Source organism: Crocodylus porosus, unplaced genomic scaffold, assembly GCF_001723895.1.
Source record: "Crocodylus porosus isolate Cpor-Errol unplaced genomic scaffold, CroPor_comp1, whole genome shotgun sequence".
Classification (NCBI taxonomy): Eukaryota; Metazoa; Chordata; order Crocodylia; family Crocodylidae; genus Crocodylus; species Crocodylus porosus.
In genome coordinates, this window is record NW_017728906.1 from 79,890,461 (window position 1) to 79,907,870 (window position 17,410).

Genomic DNA, 17,410 nt, shown 5'->3' on the forward strand with positions numbered 1-17,410 from the left:
TTTCATGTCCAGTGCCATATCAGTAGCAGCTGCTTTTGGAGGCTCAGGCAAAAAAATTACTGTCAATTCAGGGCTAACACTTGAATTCAGGATTAACACCTCCACCCATGCTGCTGGCTGGCCCAGAGGAAAGTGACAACCTCTCTGGCCACCATGATAGCACAGCGTCTCCATGCCTGTATTCTTTCATGATTCTATGCCTGTGACAAAAATAAGCTTCCCTGCCAAGAACTTGCACCACATTTTGGAGGACTGATGGGGAGGGGAATGCATGGGGCACGGGAGTAAATATGGTACTTCTTTTGCACCAAAAATATGCACCATCAACCCCTGTTTTAGAATTATGGGTCTTGCGTGCTGCTGCTCAGACAGAAAGAGGTAAAGTGACAAATGATACATGACCCACCCTTCCTGCCCAGTATAATGGCCTCTGAAGGGAATTCCAGCTACTCATCCTCAGATGAAAGAAAGTCTTTGCAAACCACAACCTTAAGAAGGGCAAAGGGAGAGAAGTAAGCTAAGAAGCATGGAATTAGAAGAGCCTGGTAGAGGGGATTCCCTTTCCTTCCACCTCAAATAGAACATAACCCCAAAATGGCAAGGGTGAGAATCTAGAGATAACACTGAGCACTTCTATAATTAACTGTTTTCATCCTCAAACAGCTCCATACGTTTTAACTAACCCATGTGGGTGCAAGTAACAGAAGGGAAAAATTACTGAAACTGAGAATGAAAGATTACAAACCCTGAAGACATCAGCATTTTAACACAATATGTTAAGAAATATATTTTCACCAGAAGCACAATACAGATTGGACCCAAGAAGAACAATGGTGTTTTCATACCATTAGATAACTTCCTCTTAAAGGTAGATATCTTAGGTGGGCTCATGGACGACCACTCGCCTATACCGCCGGTAACAGAGCTCTCCTCCTCTTCATTTGCAAGCAAAGAGTTTCTGTACCAAACCAAGGGGTGCCACTCATCTCCTTTGCAGAACCCTGGCTCTTTTATGTATCTCTGTAAGTAGCCATACCTGGAGAAAGCCAAAAAGCAAGAATAATCAAAAAAGTCTTCTGCTCTGGGAATGTAGAGTAAGCATTGCTACAAAGAGAGCCCCTCACTTTGCAATGAAGCAGCCAAGACCAGATCTGTCATGAGAGAGAACACTGCTCTTTTTCCTAAGAAATAAAATCAAGTGTATAAGCCCCAAAGCGGAGAGACTTCTTGAACTTTAACTTTAGACACAACACTTCATTCCCAGTAATTACAAAGCCACATCAATCTCCTAAAAGAATTTCCTGCATTCTGTAGCCTGTTGCTGCTGCTGCCAGGAAATGGCTTGAACTGGGTTAGGCTCTTCAAAGATGCTCATTTCTCTTGGGAACTGAGAGGCCTTGTCTTGCCTCCTCAACTGTAGAGCAGTGGGAAACCTAACTGAGGGGGGGCTGCCTCTGCTGAATAGTGGAGCTGGTTGGGAGACTTTTTTCCCCCCCACATTAGAAAACGATGATGTGCCAATAACTAATCTTTTTGCTGGAACGTAACAGTTTTGATTAAGCTTTCTCAGGTCCAGGATGGTCTTTACAAAATACCTATCAGAGCAGTGGCCAAAGCACGTATGTTGGGCATAAGAATCCCAGGCTCATGTCTGTTTTGATCAATTTGGGCAAAGGACTTCCATATCCCAGGTGAACAACCTCATCAGATTACTGGCTATCCTGAGTTAGGCACGTCTCCCTCACTCTCTCTAGGCATTGTTTTTAAAAGTTTCCCACTCAGTTCATTTTAACAAATAGGAACTTTGCTGAACCAGACCACAGAATTACAACCTGGATCAGGCTTCTGACCTGAGCTTAAATCTCTTTCAAATCAAGCCTACTGCTGCTAAGCCAGGTCCACCTCAGACCAGAAGGCACAGTTTTAATGCTGGCTTGTACAGCAGATTATTCTTTCTTTGATTATGAGGATGGTCTGGAACGTATCAGACACTTTGCAAACCAAGAATGCTAGTCCCAGGGGCAGAAAGTGGGGGGTGAACACTGAATCAGAAATTATTGCAGTCACCTACCCTGGAGGCCCCAGGGACTTAGAAAAAACTCTGACAATGGAATTTGCTGTTTTCAAACAAGTGTATATTGCAGCTACTATTTCAGGATCTAATCCAACTCCCAGCACTATTCGCAGAAGACTAATTTGCCTTAGACGAGAGAGAGTGTGAATGTAAGTGTGAGTGTGAGTGTATGTGTATTAAATGAAACGAGAATACATCAACAGGGTGAGCTGATTTTGTACAAGGCTGCTAAACTCCCTGATGATGATTCAGGAATCAGGTCTTTATTGTAGCTCATTATTTGGTTGTCTCTATATAAGGTTTCCTAGCAAAGACCAACTAACTTACCAGTAACATTTTGCTGCTACGATCTGGGTAATTACAAGAGGAGGAAAAAGTTAAATTCCATATACTTAGACATGTTGAAATATACCCCTTTCTAACAAATGCCCACATTCTGCATCTCATCTGTAATGGATGCATTCACGTATGTTAATATACAGGTCTGAACATCAATCCTATGATTAATAATAAAAACTGAAAATAACCAGATGTTTATTCTCAAAAGTTCATGTTGACTTAAAACATTCCATCCTGTAATTTATGATGCAGCTAAACCTAAATATTTCTAAGAGGAAATATAATCTCCAGCCTCTGCACTGCATTTTGAGACTCCCAGAATAGAAACTGTTACTTTAGAAACACAGCTTGAATGCAGAGTTGTGGATAAAACTGCAGCCCCCCTCTCTCTCCCCACCAGCTCTACTGCTTTCCATTTATTTCCAGCAGAGGTAGGCAACTCTAAAGCAGTTGGAGCTAGAGCTTAAAAAGAGTTTTCTGCTTGGATCCAGATCCATTCAGCAACAACAAGCAATGATCCAACCAGTAGGGAAAATCCTACTTTCCTGGGATGTGCAATTACAAAAACCATTGAATACAGTCAAGGAAAATCATCAGGGAATTTACCAGCCTGTTACAAAATCTGCCTGCCCTGTTCATTAAGTATTTTCCTTTCACTTAATTAAAAAGATGTATATAATCTTCTAAGGCAAATGAGTTGCTAAAAGTTTTGCAAAGTTGGATTAACTGTAATTCACCTGGTAAAGAAGGGTTAATATGTGGCAGCACCGCATACTCAAATCAGATTCAGTTTGTATAAATTAAAATCTAGTGGTACACACAAGAAATCTGAGCTGAGACAAAGAAAGGAAAAAGGATCCCATCTACCTTGCAACAACTGGAGGACACCAAAAAAAAAAAAACCTTAGGGTTTGGGGTTTTTTTCCCATTTTGCAATTTGGGGGGAGGAAGGGGAGTATTTTTGGTTCTTTTTTTTGGTTGGTTGGTTGGTTTTTTGCACAATGCATTTCTCTGTTATATGTGTTTGTTATTCTGAACTTTTCATTAAACTAAATCCTGAATAAATGTTGTTTGCCAAGGATTGCAAGTCACATGACACTAACATCTAACAGCCACTCTTGATCTTTGACATGCAAAAGTGAGTTGATACACTCCGCTGAAGATAAGGGCCAGTTCAATCCAGGCTGATACTGCCTGTATGCTTTAAGTATCCTGTCACATGCTGGTCATAAAGGAGTGTAGCAAAATATGGGCTTTTCCAACCCACTGCTTGGTTTCTGTTTAGTATGAGACCACTCCAACTGGGACAACTGTGAATTTCTGAGACATTTACAAACAAAAAATCTATTGATATTTAATCTGAAGCTTGTGAGTCATGAAACAGACTCCCTCAGAAAGTGAGCAATAAGGATTTCCCTTTTTATTTGCAAGTAATACAAATGGTAGATTGTTTTCCATATGCATGACCCCCACTACTGGCTGAAAAAAAATGTCCCTCTGACCAAACTTCTCACAAAAAATTAATAGATTTCCAAAGTTTTCCTAACCAACAAGGGGTATCCAAGCAATTCCTCCTCAGCACAGATCAAGAAACCCATTCTACAAAACACAAATTTGTGCGCAACTGCAGGTATGTGCTGTGCTGTGCTGTACTCTACACAAAACTGTGAAATTCACTTGTTTGACAATAAACAAGGAAATTAACTTACACTAGTCTTTTGTCAGGCTTTAGTAGCTTATTGGAGAATTCACTGATGATTACCAGAAAGTGTAAATTTGGAGGCACGCATTTTCCTTCTACTGCAGCATTCTGAAAGGCGAATTCAATCCCTTCCCTAACAGAGGGAAAATTATAAAAGAGGGACAATGTGATTGAACAGAGGAAACAAAGACAAGGCCAAAAGCAATGTATGATTGCATGGCACATACTTGTGTATCATAGCTACTGATTCCCTGGATTTCACCTGGTCCCAGCCAAATGTCAGTGAGAACCGACGAGCAAGCTCCTTAATGTTCATGAAGGAGGTGGATGACAACTCCATGCTGTTGCTACTGCCAAGGGTATTGATGTGCTTCTGAAACAGCTGCAAAGCCACAGACATCTGCATGTTACCTTCTATATGTAATAAAAGCATCAAGAAGACAACCTGCTTGCCAACCATTAAATTCCTTGTGTGGATAGAAACTTTTCAAAGGGATTAGCCAAGCAAATAAAAAAATTTAAAAAATGTATTTAGGATTTCTGTTTCACTCATACCCATGAGCTATAGCTGAGTGTTGTATGAAGAAACTGCCAGGAAGGACACAATTGCGCTGAGCACAGAGGACCAAATTAAAACAGTCAACGAATATATAGCCAAATGCTTCCTACTCTACCCCTCCCCCTTTTCAGATTTCAGGAGTTAGTTCATGGCGTTCGGCTGCTGACAACATGTAAAATCAGCCAAGCTCATTTTTCAGTCATTCTAGAAGTCTGCCCTATGGCTTGGAGTATGACATGGACACTGGACAAACAGATCTCACAAGCAGCCCCGCCAAGAGCAGCCACTAAAACTGATTAGCAGATTCAATACTACACCTGCAAGCTCCAGTGGTTACAAGCCTCAAAGAAGCTGCACAAACAGAAAACTGGCAGACTTTTTATGGGGCTTCTGCCTTCTCCAATAAAGTCGAGGTGCACTGATACATCGGTCCGATATCAGATCGGTACCAATATAAAGAAAACTGGCCGTATCGGATATTGGCCCAATGGGGCCGATAATTTGGCTGATAAATGCCCATGCTGTGAGCAGTCGCAGCCCAGCACTGAGGCACCGAGAAGCACAGATAGCAGCCTGGAGAACTACCTCCAGCTGGTAAGCCTGGCGTGGTGGAAGGGGAGAGGGGAGGGAAGGGGCATGGGGGGGCAGATCAACGCTCCCCGTGGTAAGGGAGGAGGCAGGGGCAGGCACTGCCCAGATGGGGTTGAGAGGGGCTGGAGCTGTGGCTCGTTGTGGGGGGAGTGGGGAAGATGGCTCCCACCACTGCTTCCATCCCTGGAAGGCACGAGTGAGGGGGTGCCCCGTCTCTGTGTAGGGCGGGGTGGAGAGGACTCCTGCCAGGGCTGCATGGGGCTCTTCTCGGCGGGGCCTGGGATCAGAATGGGCACCAGCAGTGCTGGAAGGATGCTATATCCACCCGAGATTTCACTGCCACTTCGCTCCCAGTGCTACCACCGCAGCCCTGGCTTTTCCTGGTGAGTGGGTGGAGGTGGGACATTGAGCCCCACCCCACACAGATCCAGGGTCACCTCCCCCACCCACCGTGCCTTCCTGGAGCTGCCTACCCCTGCCATAAGGTGCAACTCAAGCTCCCGCTCCCCCTACCCCCCCGCCCCACCTGGGCAGTGCCTGCCCCTGCCCCCTGCCCCTTCCCTCACTGAGGGGGGAGAGATTGATCTGCCCTCCCCCCCAGTGCCTTCCACCACATCGGACTTACAAGCTGGAGGCAGCTTTATTAGAAATCAGATCAGCATGGCCTATATGCCTCCTTAAATATGCCCTCAACCTGTATCTAGTAACACCAGACATGCAAACTGTACCAATCCAAAAGATTCTGAAGGGGAAGAAAAACTGCACACACTTACATTTTTTAAACTGAAGCCAAAGGGTTCATAAGGTGCTCTAACAATGAAAAGCCCTTATATTAAAATCAAGGAAATGACTTTTTTTTTCCCCCTGTTGTATAGTCAAAGTATGTAGAATAACTATGGCAAGGCATGCAAAAAATTCTAGCATTAGTGTGACCAACGGCACATCTTTTTCCTTCTGCTTTAGTCTTACCTGTTGCAGACAAAGAACCAGTGTCTTCGCACACTGAATCTTATCATTGTGCCTTGTCCTACTCAGTGTCTCTTTAATTATGTCTCCAAAATCATTATAAGTCTATTCATGCCAACAAAACAAAACAGAAGTGTCATTAACTTATGACTGCATTAGCTCCTAATACTTAACGTAGATAAATACTAAAAACACTCCATACAATTCATAAAATATTCCTGTTTCTAGATACATTGCTATAGGGAAACACTAACGGTGCCTGTAGACATGTAGAGATGTTGCTTCAAAGCACTGCTCCGATGTGCACTGGGCCAGGATAACTGTGCCAGCTGCAGGGCCAGCCCAGTCTCACCACATGGGGATTTAGCCAGGCAACAGCGGGCCCCTAGCTGCCTGGGCTAACCAGGAACAAATTGCTCCTGGTCAGTGTCTAAGCATGCACTACTGTGCACTAGCTAAAGCACCATTAATCTAGTACCTGTATTTCCTGGTACTAGCTAATGGCAGATTAGCCTAATTTACTGTGCGGCAAGTCCTGCGCACATGTAGATGGTGACACTTCACAGCACATTAGATTAGTCTAAAGTGCAGTAGAGCATCTTGTGTAGATGTGCTCAAGGAGAATTTTGCAGTGCTATTTGTGTTGCAACCACTTTTGTGAATAAAAAGGAAGGATTCCAGCCGCTGGCTAACTCAGTATCTTTCACAAGCATTAGTTTGCTTAAGAAGTTTAAATGCATTTTAAAAGCAACGGGATCTTAATAGAAAGTCACCTTCATATAATGCTTATAGATCTCAGCTGCTGCAACCATCTCCACCACGTTATACACAATTAGCTTGCAATAAACTGCAAGAAGGCTCCTTCTCCTATGCAAGTCGTTCAGTTTGTAGCCTTCCTTCGTCCTCTCTTCCTCTTCTGTCAAGTCTAGGGAAATAAGAATGCTGAAGCTTTGTTCTAACATTTTACTCAAGGTACTTCACTTTTAAGGCTGACTTTCATCTGCATAACACAGACTCAGCTGTTCAGCCAACTCTCTGAACAACAGATGCTACTTCACTTGTGCTAGTCTATTTTTTTTTTGCTTATCAGAGGATACTGATGGTTTATTTCCATTTCAAAGCCCACAAATGATGACAGTATGAGCTACTCATTTACATATCCTTTCCATTCAGATCTTCAGAGGGATTTCACACTTCTACGAGCCAGAATCCTCTCACAGGATTGCATGTGTAGCTACAGAAACATGACCAAACAATGCAAAACAAATGCCTTAAAAACACATAGAACAGAAAGAACAGACCAACTGCAACCATATCTTTATACGAAGAAATAAAAGACAGCAGTCCAGCATCCCATCAGTGACCCTACACAAATTAGTATGCATATCAAATGAGAAAAATTAATACATAAGTTTTAAGTAGTTATTAGCAAGAATGAAGGGGGGAAGAGAATTTTTTTTAATCATTATAAATATACAATCCCTCTGGAAGCCAGTAGTTCCTAAGCAGGTGACATTTGGAAACAATGAATTAGGGTTTTCAAGGCTGGTTGCTGGAGGTGGTTCTTTGTGGCAGGAAAGGATGGGAAAGTTAGACTCTTGAATTCTTCCCCTGCTGCTGCTGCCAAAAGCAACTTTATTAGTCTCTTAAGCCTATAAGCATTGTGTGACCTGTTTTTGGCTTTCTACAGAATCTGTGACCTGGAACCCATCAGAGGTAGAAGGTTGGCCAAAAGTAAATGATGGCTCAGAAATGGCTCATTGAAAAAAGTACCCCCTGCTCAAGACAGGATCATCCTTGTCTAAACCATCCCAGCCAAGGGCTTGTTTAACCTACACTTAAAAGCTTTTGCTGATGAAGAGTCTGCAACTTTGCTGTATACCGTATATAATCTGTTCCAGGCATTTTCCTTTTACAATTTTCTTTGGAGCAGTTTAATCCCATTCCTTCTTGTCCTGCCCCCTGTGCACAGAGCCTGGTTCATCACTATCTGCAGTTACAACCCTTCTGTAATTGATAACTTCTCAAACTTCCCCTCTCAATCTTTTCTCCAGACTGAAGAGCACTGGTTCTCCCAAAATTTCCTTTATGTCATGTTATCTGGAGCTCTAAGGAACCCTTCAAATGAACACATGCACACTTTTGGATGAAGGAATTTCTCAAGACTGTTGAAGGAGGGGCAGGGAGCAAGATAGCTGTGTACCTTTGTGTGGAGGACTAAAGAACTGAAAAAATTCAATTTCTTACATCCAGTTTCTCAGAGCACATTGCTTTCTGAGTATACTGATGTCCTTAATGTCTTAAAGGGTTACAGCCCCTTCAGAATCAGGTCACAAAACAAAATGGCATTCTCAGCCTCATTTGTACATTCTTGTTTTGAATATGCCTGAAAACAGTAAAGGAGTACCAGGTAGCATAAATCTTTCAGCAAAATCAATCCCAGTCAAACACCACGTGCTGACTTTATAGAACAAGTCTGGAGCAAAAAAACATCAACTAAGTCTCACCGCCAAAGCACAAAAACCTCCAGGAGAGTGATTAATAGTATCATTCTAGCTTTTTACAATCTATTACAGGATTTTACATGACTGCCCCTCACTGTACCAACTCAGTCATTTAAAAGCAATTAAAAATATTCCCTCTAGTTTGGTCAGGGGACATAAATCTGAGTACAGTACAATGATCCCTTCCATTTACATTACAACTAAAGCTGCTGCATATGAAAGAGAACAAAAAAAGTTAGAGCAGTCCCTCTGCCTGACAATGTCAAATGGAGAGGATGAATGGCATCAACAAATGGTGGTTTACTTCCTTGCCAAGGTGGCTGACCTTTGAATTCTTCCTCCTCCTCCGTGAACACATGATCCTGGATAAACAAGAGCATTTTTGACTGAAGGGACATGCTGGGAAGATACTCCAGGAGACCTACAGCTTCATCAGAGCTTGAATTTTGGTGACTCAAGATCAGCAGCAAATCACAGAGTATCATGAAGGCCTATAACATACACATATATCAGACAAACGAAAAAACAAACAAGAATTTAGGGTTTTGTAAAGAAGTTGCCAGAACCATACTATTTTAATTTCATCACTATCATCAACCATAATGCATAGGGGGTAGCTTCTGTCCTGCTTCTTATCACCTCTTTTCCTTTCCAGGCCCCAGGTTTCTCACGGCCCACTTCTAAGAGAGATGTGTTTCATGGGAGTAAATGTTTATATACACCATGCATCAGCAGCTGATTTAGAAACCTAGGACTGAAAGGGGCCTCCCAAGCCACTGAGTCTAGTACCTGCATTCACAGGCAACCATTTGTACAGACAGTCCTACAAGTCATCCACTCAAACCCACAAGCACAACACATAGTAAGAATGAGAAGTTGAACTCTGCCGTGTGCAATTTCTTCTTGTTATAACGAAGTCAAGCTATTAGGCACCATGGGCACCTATGCACATGCAGTGAGGCTGCTCCGATGCACTGTAGTTACATATTAGTGTCTCCACGCTGAAAAATGGCAGTCGGGGCACTTTAACTAAAGCTCATTTGACGCCGATATGTGAGATGCTGACACACAAGATGCGCTGAGAGCCACTCTAATTAAAGCCCCTCCCCCCAGAGCACGTGTATAAATACCCTCTACTTCGGTTTTTCCATTTCTCCAGGTGCATTCTCAACAACCAAGCCCCATCTTATCCAGTGTTTTTAAAGAAAAAATGGCAGCAATAAATACATTGTCACCAGTGAGAAAGTCCAGATTGGGGGTCAGCAACGTTTTTGGGCAAAATGCCAAAAACAATGGCAACCTCAGTTTGTCAGGTGTAAGAGTGCCAGGGGGAGATGGCTGGGGAGCTGTGAGAGCCCATTTCTTGTTGTGGTAGTGTAGCCCTGGCCCCTTCCCCACTGTCTGTCCCACAGTGCACATGCCAAGCAAAATGCCTTTGTGTGCCACACTCTGGCACCCATGCCAGAGGTTGCCTATCCCAGTCCAGATTATTAAACTGCAAGAAAATCCACTTCAGCAACACGTATTAAAGAAGACCATGCAACAGCCAGGATACAAGGGCCAGACAGCACATAAACACCAAAACTATTTTTAAAAGAACACAAATTTAATTTTCTTGAGTCAAATTGGCAATTCCCATTTCATCAGGCAATCCCAGAAGACCATGATACCACTTCTCAGGCCACGCTGGCATTTTTAATGGTTCAGTCACAAACATTAAACTATCCCAAACCCCCTTCCCTGCACACAAGGTTGGCATCCATCTCCATGTGGGAAGATCAAGGCAGGCAGTTGGTGGCAGGAACCGGGATTAGGATTCAGGGGTTTGTAGCACCTGTCCCTGTGATCAGCCTTCATCTCCACAGAGCTCACCACAGTGCCAGGATTCCCCACCAGAGCCCAGGGGAGGCCTGATGGATCAATGGGCCCAGATGAGAGAACTGCAGGCTGCAAGAAAACCGCTTGTGGGTTGCAGGCCACCAGTTGGACAGCCTTGTTTTATAGGATATCGGATTAAGTTGGTTGTAAAATTTGATGCGCAAGAACAACAACAAAAGCAAAAAAGACATTGAGCAAATCAACACATGACATCTATAAAATGCAGTGGTGAAATCCTGCTGTGGCACTTGTAGCAACATGCAACAGACATAGCATTGTGGGGCTGGAAGGGACCCTCAAGGTTTATTTATGCAGTGAACAGGGATCACTATTACCCTGGGAATAAACAAGGCAGTCTATGAACAGATCACAACAGAAATGGCAGGCCAGGGACATGACCATGACTATGCCAAGTACTGGGTCAAGTGCAAGGTATTGAGGCAACAGTTCACAAGGACTCAGGACAGCATCCATGTGTCAGGCTCACACAGCATCACATGCATCTGCTACAAGGAAATACCCCATATCTTCACAGTTAATGACATGGTCATGTCTGAAAATGTACTAAACAGAAAGGCACACACCACCAAGGAGAGCAATGACAACTCCAACCTCACTGTGGTTGAAGACATGCAGCCCTCCCAAGCCAGCACAACCACCCAGGCATTGAGCCAGATTACAGACTTGCCAACCACCATGTAAACTCTGAAATGGGCCTGGGCTCAGACAACAAAGTCCCTGTCCCCCTCATCTTCAGCATCCCTGCCAGTGCATTCCCAACATGAAGCCAGTGTCCCACCAGATCCAACCCCCTACAGGACAAATCCTGCTTCCAGAGATGGTAAGTGTCAGCCCACCATTACAGTTGGGTAAGTAGAGGTCAAGCAGCAGGGTTGGGGGGGAGGGGGTAGGAAGGGTGAAGAGACAGAGCACTCCCAGTGAAACCTCAATGACTAGTTGGGTAGTTGAACCACAGTCCCCTTCCCCTGCAGAACTGCAGTTTGAGTCTGTGCTGGAACTGCGTGGCTGTACTTGGGGACTGCACCACTGTGCTCCCTTGGCCATGCCCCGAACCATAAGGGTAATGAACTAATAGCTACCACTATGATTAAAATGGACAATCAATGGAACTGACACTGTTTCTGTACTGTGGGTCCCAGTTCAGTTAGGCAGTGTTTGATGCCATTTAGGGTAAGTGCCCACTTAATGCTTCATCTATCCCCCTACCAAACACACAACAGCAGTGGTACACAGCTACAGGGACCCTCCCAGCTGCCCCTAGCCTCCCACCCAGAGCTCAAGGTAAGATATTAAGGTTGCAGCCTTCTCTCTCATGCAAACAACTCATTAAAACAGCCACTTGGTCAGTAGATGCAGACCACCATAGCAGTTCAGGTTCTCCTGCAAGTGACCACAGCATTAGTAGCACTATTTCAGTCAAAGGGGCCCTGGATTCATGTGGGTAGTTGAAGTGAAAGAGAAGTAGCAGACCCTCAATGCCAAAAACATTTTCAGTATCCACCCCACCCCAACTCTCCAGTACGTCCCAGACAACTCATACGGTTGTAGGCTCTTCACAGCAATGATTGGCCAATCCCCTCAAGGCAGGAGGGGGTACAGGGAGGGGGTTGCATGTTCCATTTGTGTTCTCAAGCTGTGCATGTTGAGCAATGCAGCAGCTGCTTCTCTTCAGTCTTTGCCAGTTATTGGCTAACAGTTAAACTAGACACAGATTGATCCCACCCCAGTGTCCCAGCAGGGGAATGCAAGGTGGTCATAGTCTATAGTGCGGTATGCCACCAGGCATTCCCTGACGATCCAGGGAAGAAACAAACTTGCCTGCCCTCTTCACGAGTCAAAGTCATCAGGGACCACCACTTGCAGTAAGAGGCAAGCAAAGTCCAGTGGACTGCCTTGTGCAGCAATGAACAGGTGCCACTTCTGCTGTGGGGTCAGATGGTTCAGGATGACATCAGCCAGGGTGTCAGCATCCTGCGGCTATAGACAAGGGGCATTAGGGGGTCCCAAGAAAATAGACCACACTCAATGCCGGACTAAAGGAGCAGAATGCACCCCACCAAGCATGGCCCCACCCATCTCAACGGGCAAGGCAGGTATTTCACAGCCCCCGTGGGATTAAGGGACCTTGACCCCTTGCTATGCCGAAAGATCGTTTGTCTATGGCTTGTTAAGCATGCCCCACTGCTTCCTTGGGTCCCAAAGGACCAAAAGATGGAGGAGGAACTTACTATGCTGAGAATCAGCAGGTCAAATGAGCCCATCAGCTGGCTGAATGGCTTTGAAAGTCGCAACTTTTGTTGGGGAGTTTCTACGCTATCAGGTGAGAATTGACAAAAACAATGAGCTCCTGTTCATCCTCCTCTACTTTCAGGCCCAACACCTTCACGTGGTGGCAACAGCACCTCAGGGGCAAGACAAAAGGCCAAGAACATGGTTAGAGACCAGTGTCCAGAAAGCTTCCAGGCAAAGGAAGCCCCATGCCTGCCCAAAGATGGGCATGCTAGCATCTCTGATAGAGGCCAGCCACTACTGCTTTGGGGAGGCCAAGGCAACACAGGGAGGAAGAGTGAATATATTGCCACCAAATGCTTGTCCATGGTGAGGCACAGGATTAAGGAGTCGCACCACTATGTGACATGCAACCCACCAGGTAGCATGCAGAGGCCAAGCTCCTTGAGACATTCAAGGAGTCCATGAAAGTTGAGCAGGAATCCACAGATCGCCTTGCATCTTTCCTGAACCTACAGAAGGTATCCTTGCCGTTCTCTGCATAACCCACAAGGGGGACTGTCCAGCAGCTCCCAGGGACAATGCTGCCCCTGGGCTTCCCTGTCCTACAGGGCTCCCCCACAGCAAAAGCAAGCAGCCTGCAGCTGCCAGGCAAGTAGGTCCTACCTCCTGAATATGGGGTGTCCAGCAGTGCCTGCTGCCAAGCTGTGGCTGCACCAGATCTGTGATAATTCACATTAATGGGGAAGTGATGGGTTTCACCAATGTGGGTTTATAGGGTTATTGGGTATTTTTTTTTTATAATCCATTTGTTTCCTTGTTCCACTAACTTGCCTTCACATTCCTGTTTTGCTGTTTAATAAATGTTGTGTCTCTTGTCAAAACTGTGGCCGTGCCATTCACTGCATACACGAGGCCAGACAGTTTCAGGGGCATGGAAAGGTCCCCAAAAAGCTGCTTGATACAATGTCTGCCTGTCCCAGCACCAGCTGTGTGTCCTTCCCTCCCCCCCTCCCACCCAGAAGCTGGCTCTGACAGCCCAGAACTCATCAAAAAAAAAAAAAAGAAGGGCAGAAGCTGTGCACAGCAACCCAAGATGTTCCTCCTTCCCTGTCTATCTCCCTCCCCTCACCCCCCACCCAGATCTGGAAGGGCAGGGTCTGGAGAAGCCCACACATACAACACAGATTTTTCAACATCTCCCTTCACTACACCCCTTCCACATCACCAGAATTACAGCTCAGCACCCAACTGAGTCAGCCCCCTCCTACACAATCTCCACCCCTCAACACACCCCTGCACATACTGGAGACAATCACACAATAGCACTACTTCAGCCAATAGGGTTTAATTGTGTACCAGGGATCATCCTACTGTTTTGATCCTCAGCCCAGAGCCTAGCACACTAAGTCAGTCAGTGTCTCATGCACATAGCACCAGGCAACAGGACTCCATTTGAGAATTCGTAGGCACAGCATCTGAAGGAGCTAGGGGACAGTCCACCCTCACTACCAGGGGCTGTTCTCTCAGCCTCGCAGATATGCAGCATGAATACAGAGACCACAAACCAGGATATGTTGCACTCACTGGCATCCACGCGTGACCTCAGAAACCTCAAGTGAGCCTCAAGACCCCAAAAGCATGTTGCAGCCTTTCTACAGGTACTTTGGAAAGTGATTAAACACTTAAACAATTGGCTTTGCAAGTCACAACTTTTGTTGGGGAGTTTCTATGTTGTGGCAAAGCCAGTAATTAAACAATTCCTTCAAGGTATTCAGCGAACGGCTTCATTAGCCAGGGGTGCAGTGAGTAGGTAGAGTCCCCAGTTACTAGCGGGTCCACTGCCTGAAGCACAATCAAGATATAGCCCTTCCAGCTGATGAATTTATGGGCATGACATACAGGGGAAAGGTTGGCAATGTGTGTGCTACTGACAGCCCCAACACATCTGGGGAACCCTAGGCTGGCAAGACCCATCCACGACCTCCTGGGGGTCAGCACAGCATATGATGCACAGGGCCATCCACCACTGGATCACCAGACACATCTTCAGCACTGCTGTCTGGGGTCACAAACTTCCATACAGCAATGCAACATGCTTCTCCACAGATAAGGGCGCATGCATTACTGTTGCCCATAGCCATTACGCGTGTGGCAAGCTTGGCACAGATCTTCATAACGGTGCCCCTGGACACGTGGAAGTTTGCATGGCACTGCTCGTCATCCCAGGTAGCCATGATGATCCATTCTTACTGGTTGCTGCTCATCTCCCTGGCCCAGAAATACTGCCTCACCATAATGTCCTGACCTGAGGCCAAAATATCTTCAGGGCAGCAACTGCTGCCACAGCTTAGGACTACCACAGATAGCCACAAATTACCCACTGCTGGCACTGAATGCACACGAGCTTCTTCCCAATAAGTGCTTCTCCTGTGCTCTTGGAGCGAATGGAAGTAGTCATGGAGGCCATCAGAGATGACCAATGTTGTCTTTTCTACTCAGTCTCACTCCTTGCTTTTTCATGTCCTTATGATAAGGTACTTGGCAGAATTCGCAGATTCATTAGAATCTGACAGGTCATGCCATAAGCACTTCCGCTATGGCCTCAAACTTGCAACTATGCACCTTAGCACCCATGCCACTTCAGCCCCCCCACAGTTCTGCTTATGAATCAAGACACTGGGACAAGAAGGTCTACAAGGCAACAGCCAAGTAAGACTCCATAGCAGCCAAAGGTGGTAGAAGCTCCAAGTCAGTCACTGGTGGCAGCACAATGCAGTGGAAATACAGGCAAGCAGGCAGGGGCACAAGTTGTGCCGCAAATCAAAGCACAACATTTTGCTACCAACAATTTGAATATCCTACCGGCACTTCCCTTGACACTGGCAGAGTTGGGGGAACCTACAGGCACTTGACCAGTAAAAAGTTAGTTGGTATGTGTGCTGACTTGGGCCACTTGCTGGTAAAAGAGTGGCAATGCAGCCAGCCACTCTAAAACCAACTGGAAGGGCAATGTGTGGGCATGCCAATCCAACAACTTCTCCATTCTCTGGTCCCAGAATAAAAATGCAATATCTGTTTATAGAGTTATTTCAACTCCTGCGCACTCTCCCTAAATCATCTGAGACCAATGCTTATCCACTCTCCTCTTGAAAACCTCCAGTGAAGAAGATTTTACAATTTTCCTAAACTCCAATACCTTACTGAGCAACAGAATACTCCATTTGTGTTTGCAGTTTACTTTTAATTAGCCCTGGTCACTGATCTAAAATGTGCACAGACGTAGTTGCACGTATGTTCTTGTGCAGGGCATGGTGGGTTTTTTTAGTGTTCTCATCCATATAAAAGATCTTTTAAAATAGTTTTAAAAAACAACACAAAGGATTACTCAGCAAAGAGACAAAAAAGGAAACACATGAGCACCAATAACACCAATACATACGAGAAAAAATAAAGAAGAAATAAAAACACAAGCCAAAAAAAAATCGAAGTAGCACTGACCTTTTCACTTAAATCTTTGTTTTTATGGCTGAGGTAGCATGTGCAGATCTGGCAGAAAAGTCTTAAATCCTTTCTCAATGCCAAGAGAGTCTCCTAAAGCATGTGCAGAAGGAAAGGACACAACTTAAAGCTTTGACAGGTAAATTCTCACGTGAATAAGCTTAAAACATTGTATTTTTTCTCTAACAATGTAATTCATTCAAACAAGAAACATGCTGATGGTAAGGACCTGAATCGGCTCAATCTTTTACTTGCATCAGTTGTCCGATTATAAAAAATTACTGTGCTATGTCTTTCTAATAGAGATCACATCTGTGACAGGACTTACAACCCACTAGCAAAAAAACCCAAACTATTCTTCCTAATCAGTGCTAGAAGTGACAGATGTTGGGACACACAAACTCTTTAAACTGGTACTCAGATTCATACTGTTGTACTAGGCAAGTCATTCCAACTCTCTGATTTAGGGGTTTTTTCCCCCCATGGATGTCTACCAATATCTAATCATCAGTCCTTCATCACAATGCCAGCAAGACACCTTTCAAAGTTAATGAAATAAGCCTTGCACCTCCCTGTGAGATGGATAACACCACCCATTCTATGGAAGGGAACTTCGGCACAGAGAGGCCACATTATTTGCCCGTGGTCACATAAAAAGTTTGTGTTCTATTTGTTTAGTTGTGGCAAGAACTTAAGCTTAGTGTAAATGAGTGCAGTTCCCTTTGAAATCAATGAGAGTGCATGTTTTTACATATGAACTAAATTACTTGAGATTTAAAATATGGAAGGAGGATCCACTTTAGTGTAAGCCAGGAAAGAAGAGAGAAGAGAAGAAGAATGCTATGAATTGATGGAGGAGATGGTGCCAGAGTTGCTTTACAGGAGCAAAATGTTTTGAACACTGGCTGCACTCCCACTGACACTAGGATTTGGCTGTGTGGGGAGGGATACGGACCTTATTCTGCAAGTCTAACCAAATCTGGAGAAAGACGAGAATTCAAAAAGCTGCTATATGAGTCAGGAAAGCTGAGTTTTATCAGAGTTGA

At 44.8% G+C, this 17,410-nt stretch overlaps 1 protein-coding gene across 4 annotated transcripts in view; it reads right to left on the reverse strand.

Moving 5' to 3' along the window:
- LOC109306142 (cohesin subunit SA-2-like) overlaps positions 1–17,410 on the reverse strand; it is an 88,444-nt gene that overhangs the window by 4,756 nt on the left and 66,278 nt on the right. For 3 of the 4 annotated variants that reach the window (XM_019529412.1, XM_019529410.1, XM_019529409.1), the window contains 7 exons: positions 16,365–16,457; positions 9,061–9,226; positions 7,005–7,156; positions 6,235–6,336; positions 4,343–4,497; positions 4,123–4,248; positions 846–1,036 (listed from right to left, as the gene is read on the reverse strand). In XM_019529412.1, the coding sequence (XP_019384957.1) occupies positions 846–1,036; positions 4,123–4,248; positions 4,343–4,497; positions 6,235–6,336; positions 7,005–7,156; positions 9,061–9,226; positions 16,365–16,457 (985 nt within the window). The remainder of the gene's footprint in view (positions 1–845; positions 1,037–4,122; positions 4,249–4,342; positions 4,498–6,234; positions 6,337–7,004; positions 7,157–9,060; positions 9,227–16,364; positions 16,458–17,410) is intronic. The other variant, XM_019529413.1, reaches the window with a different exon arrangement.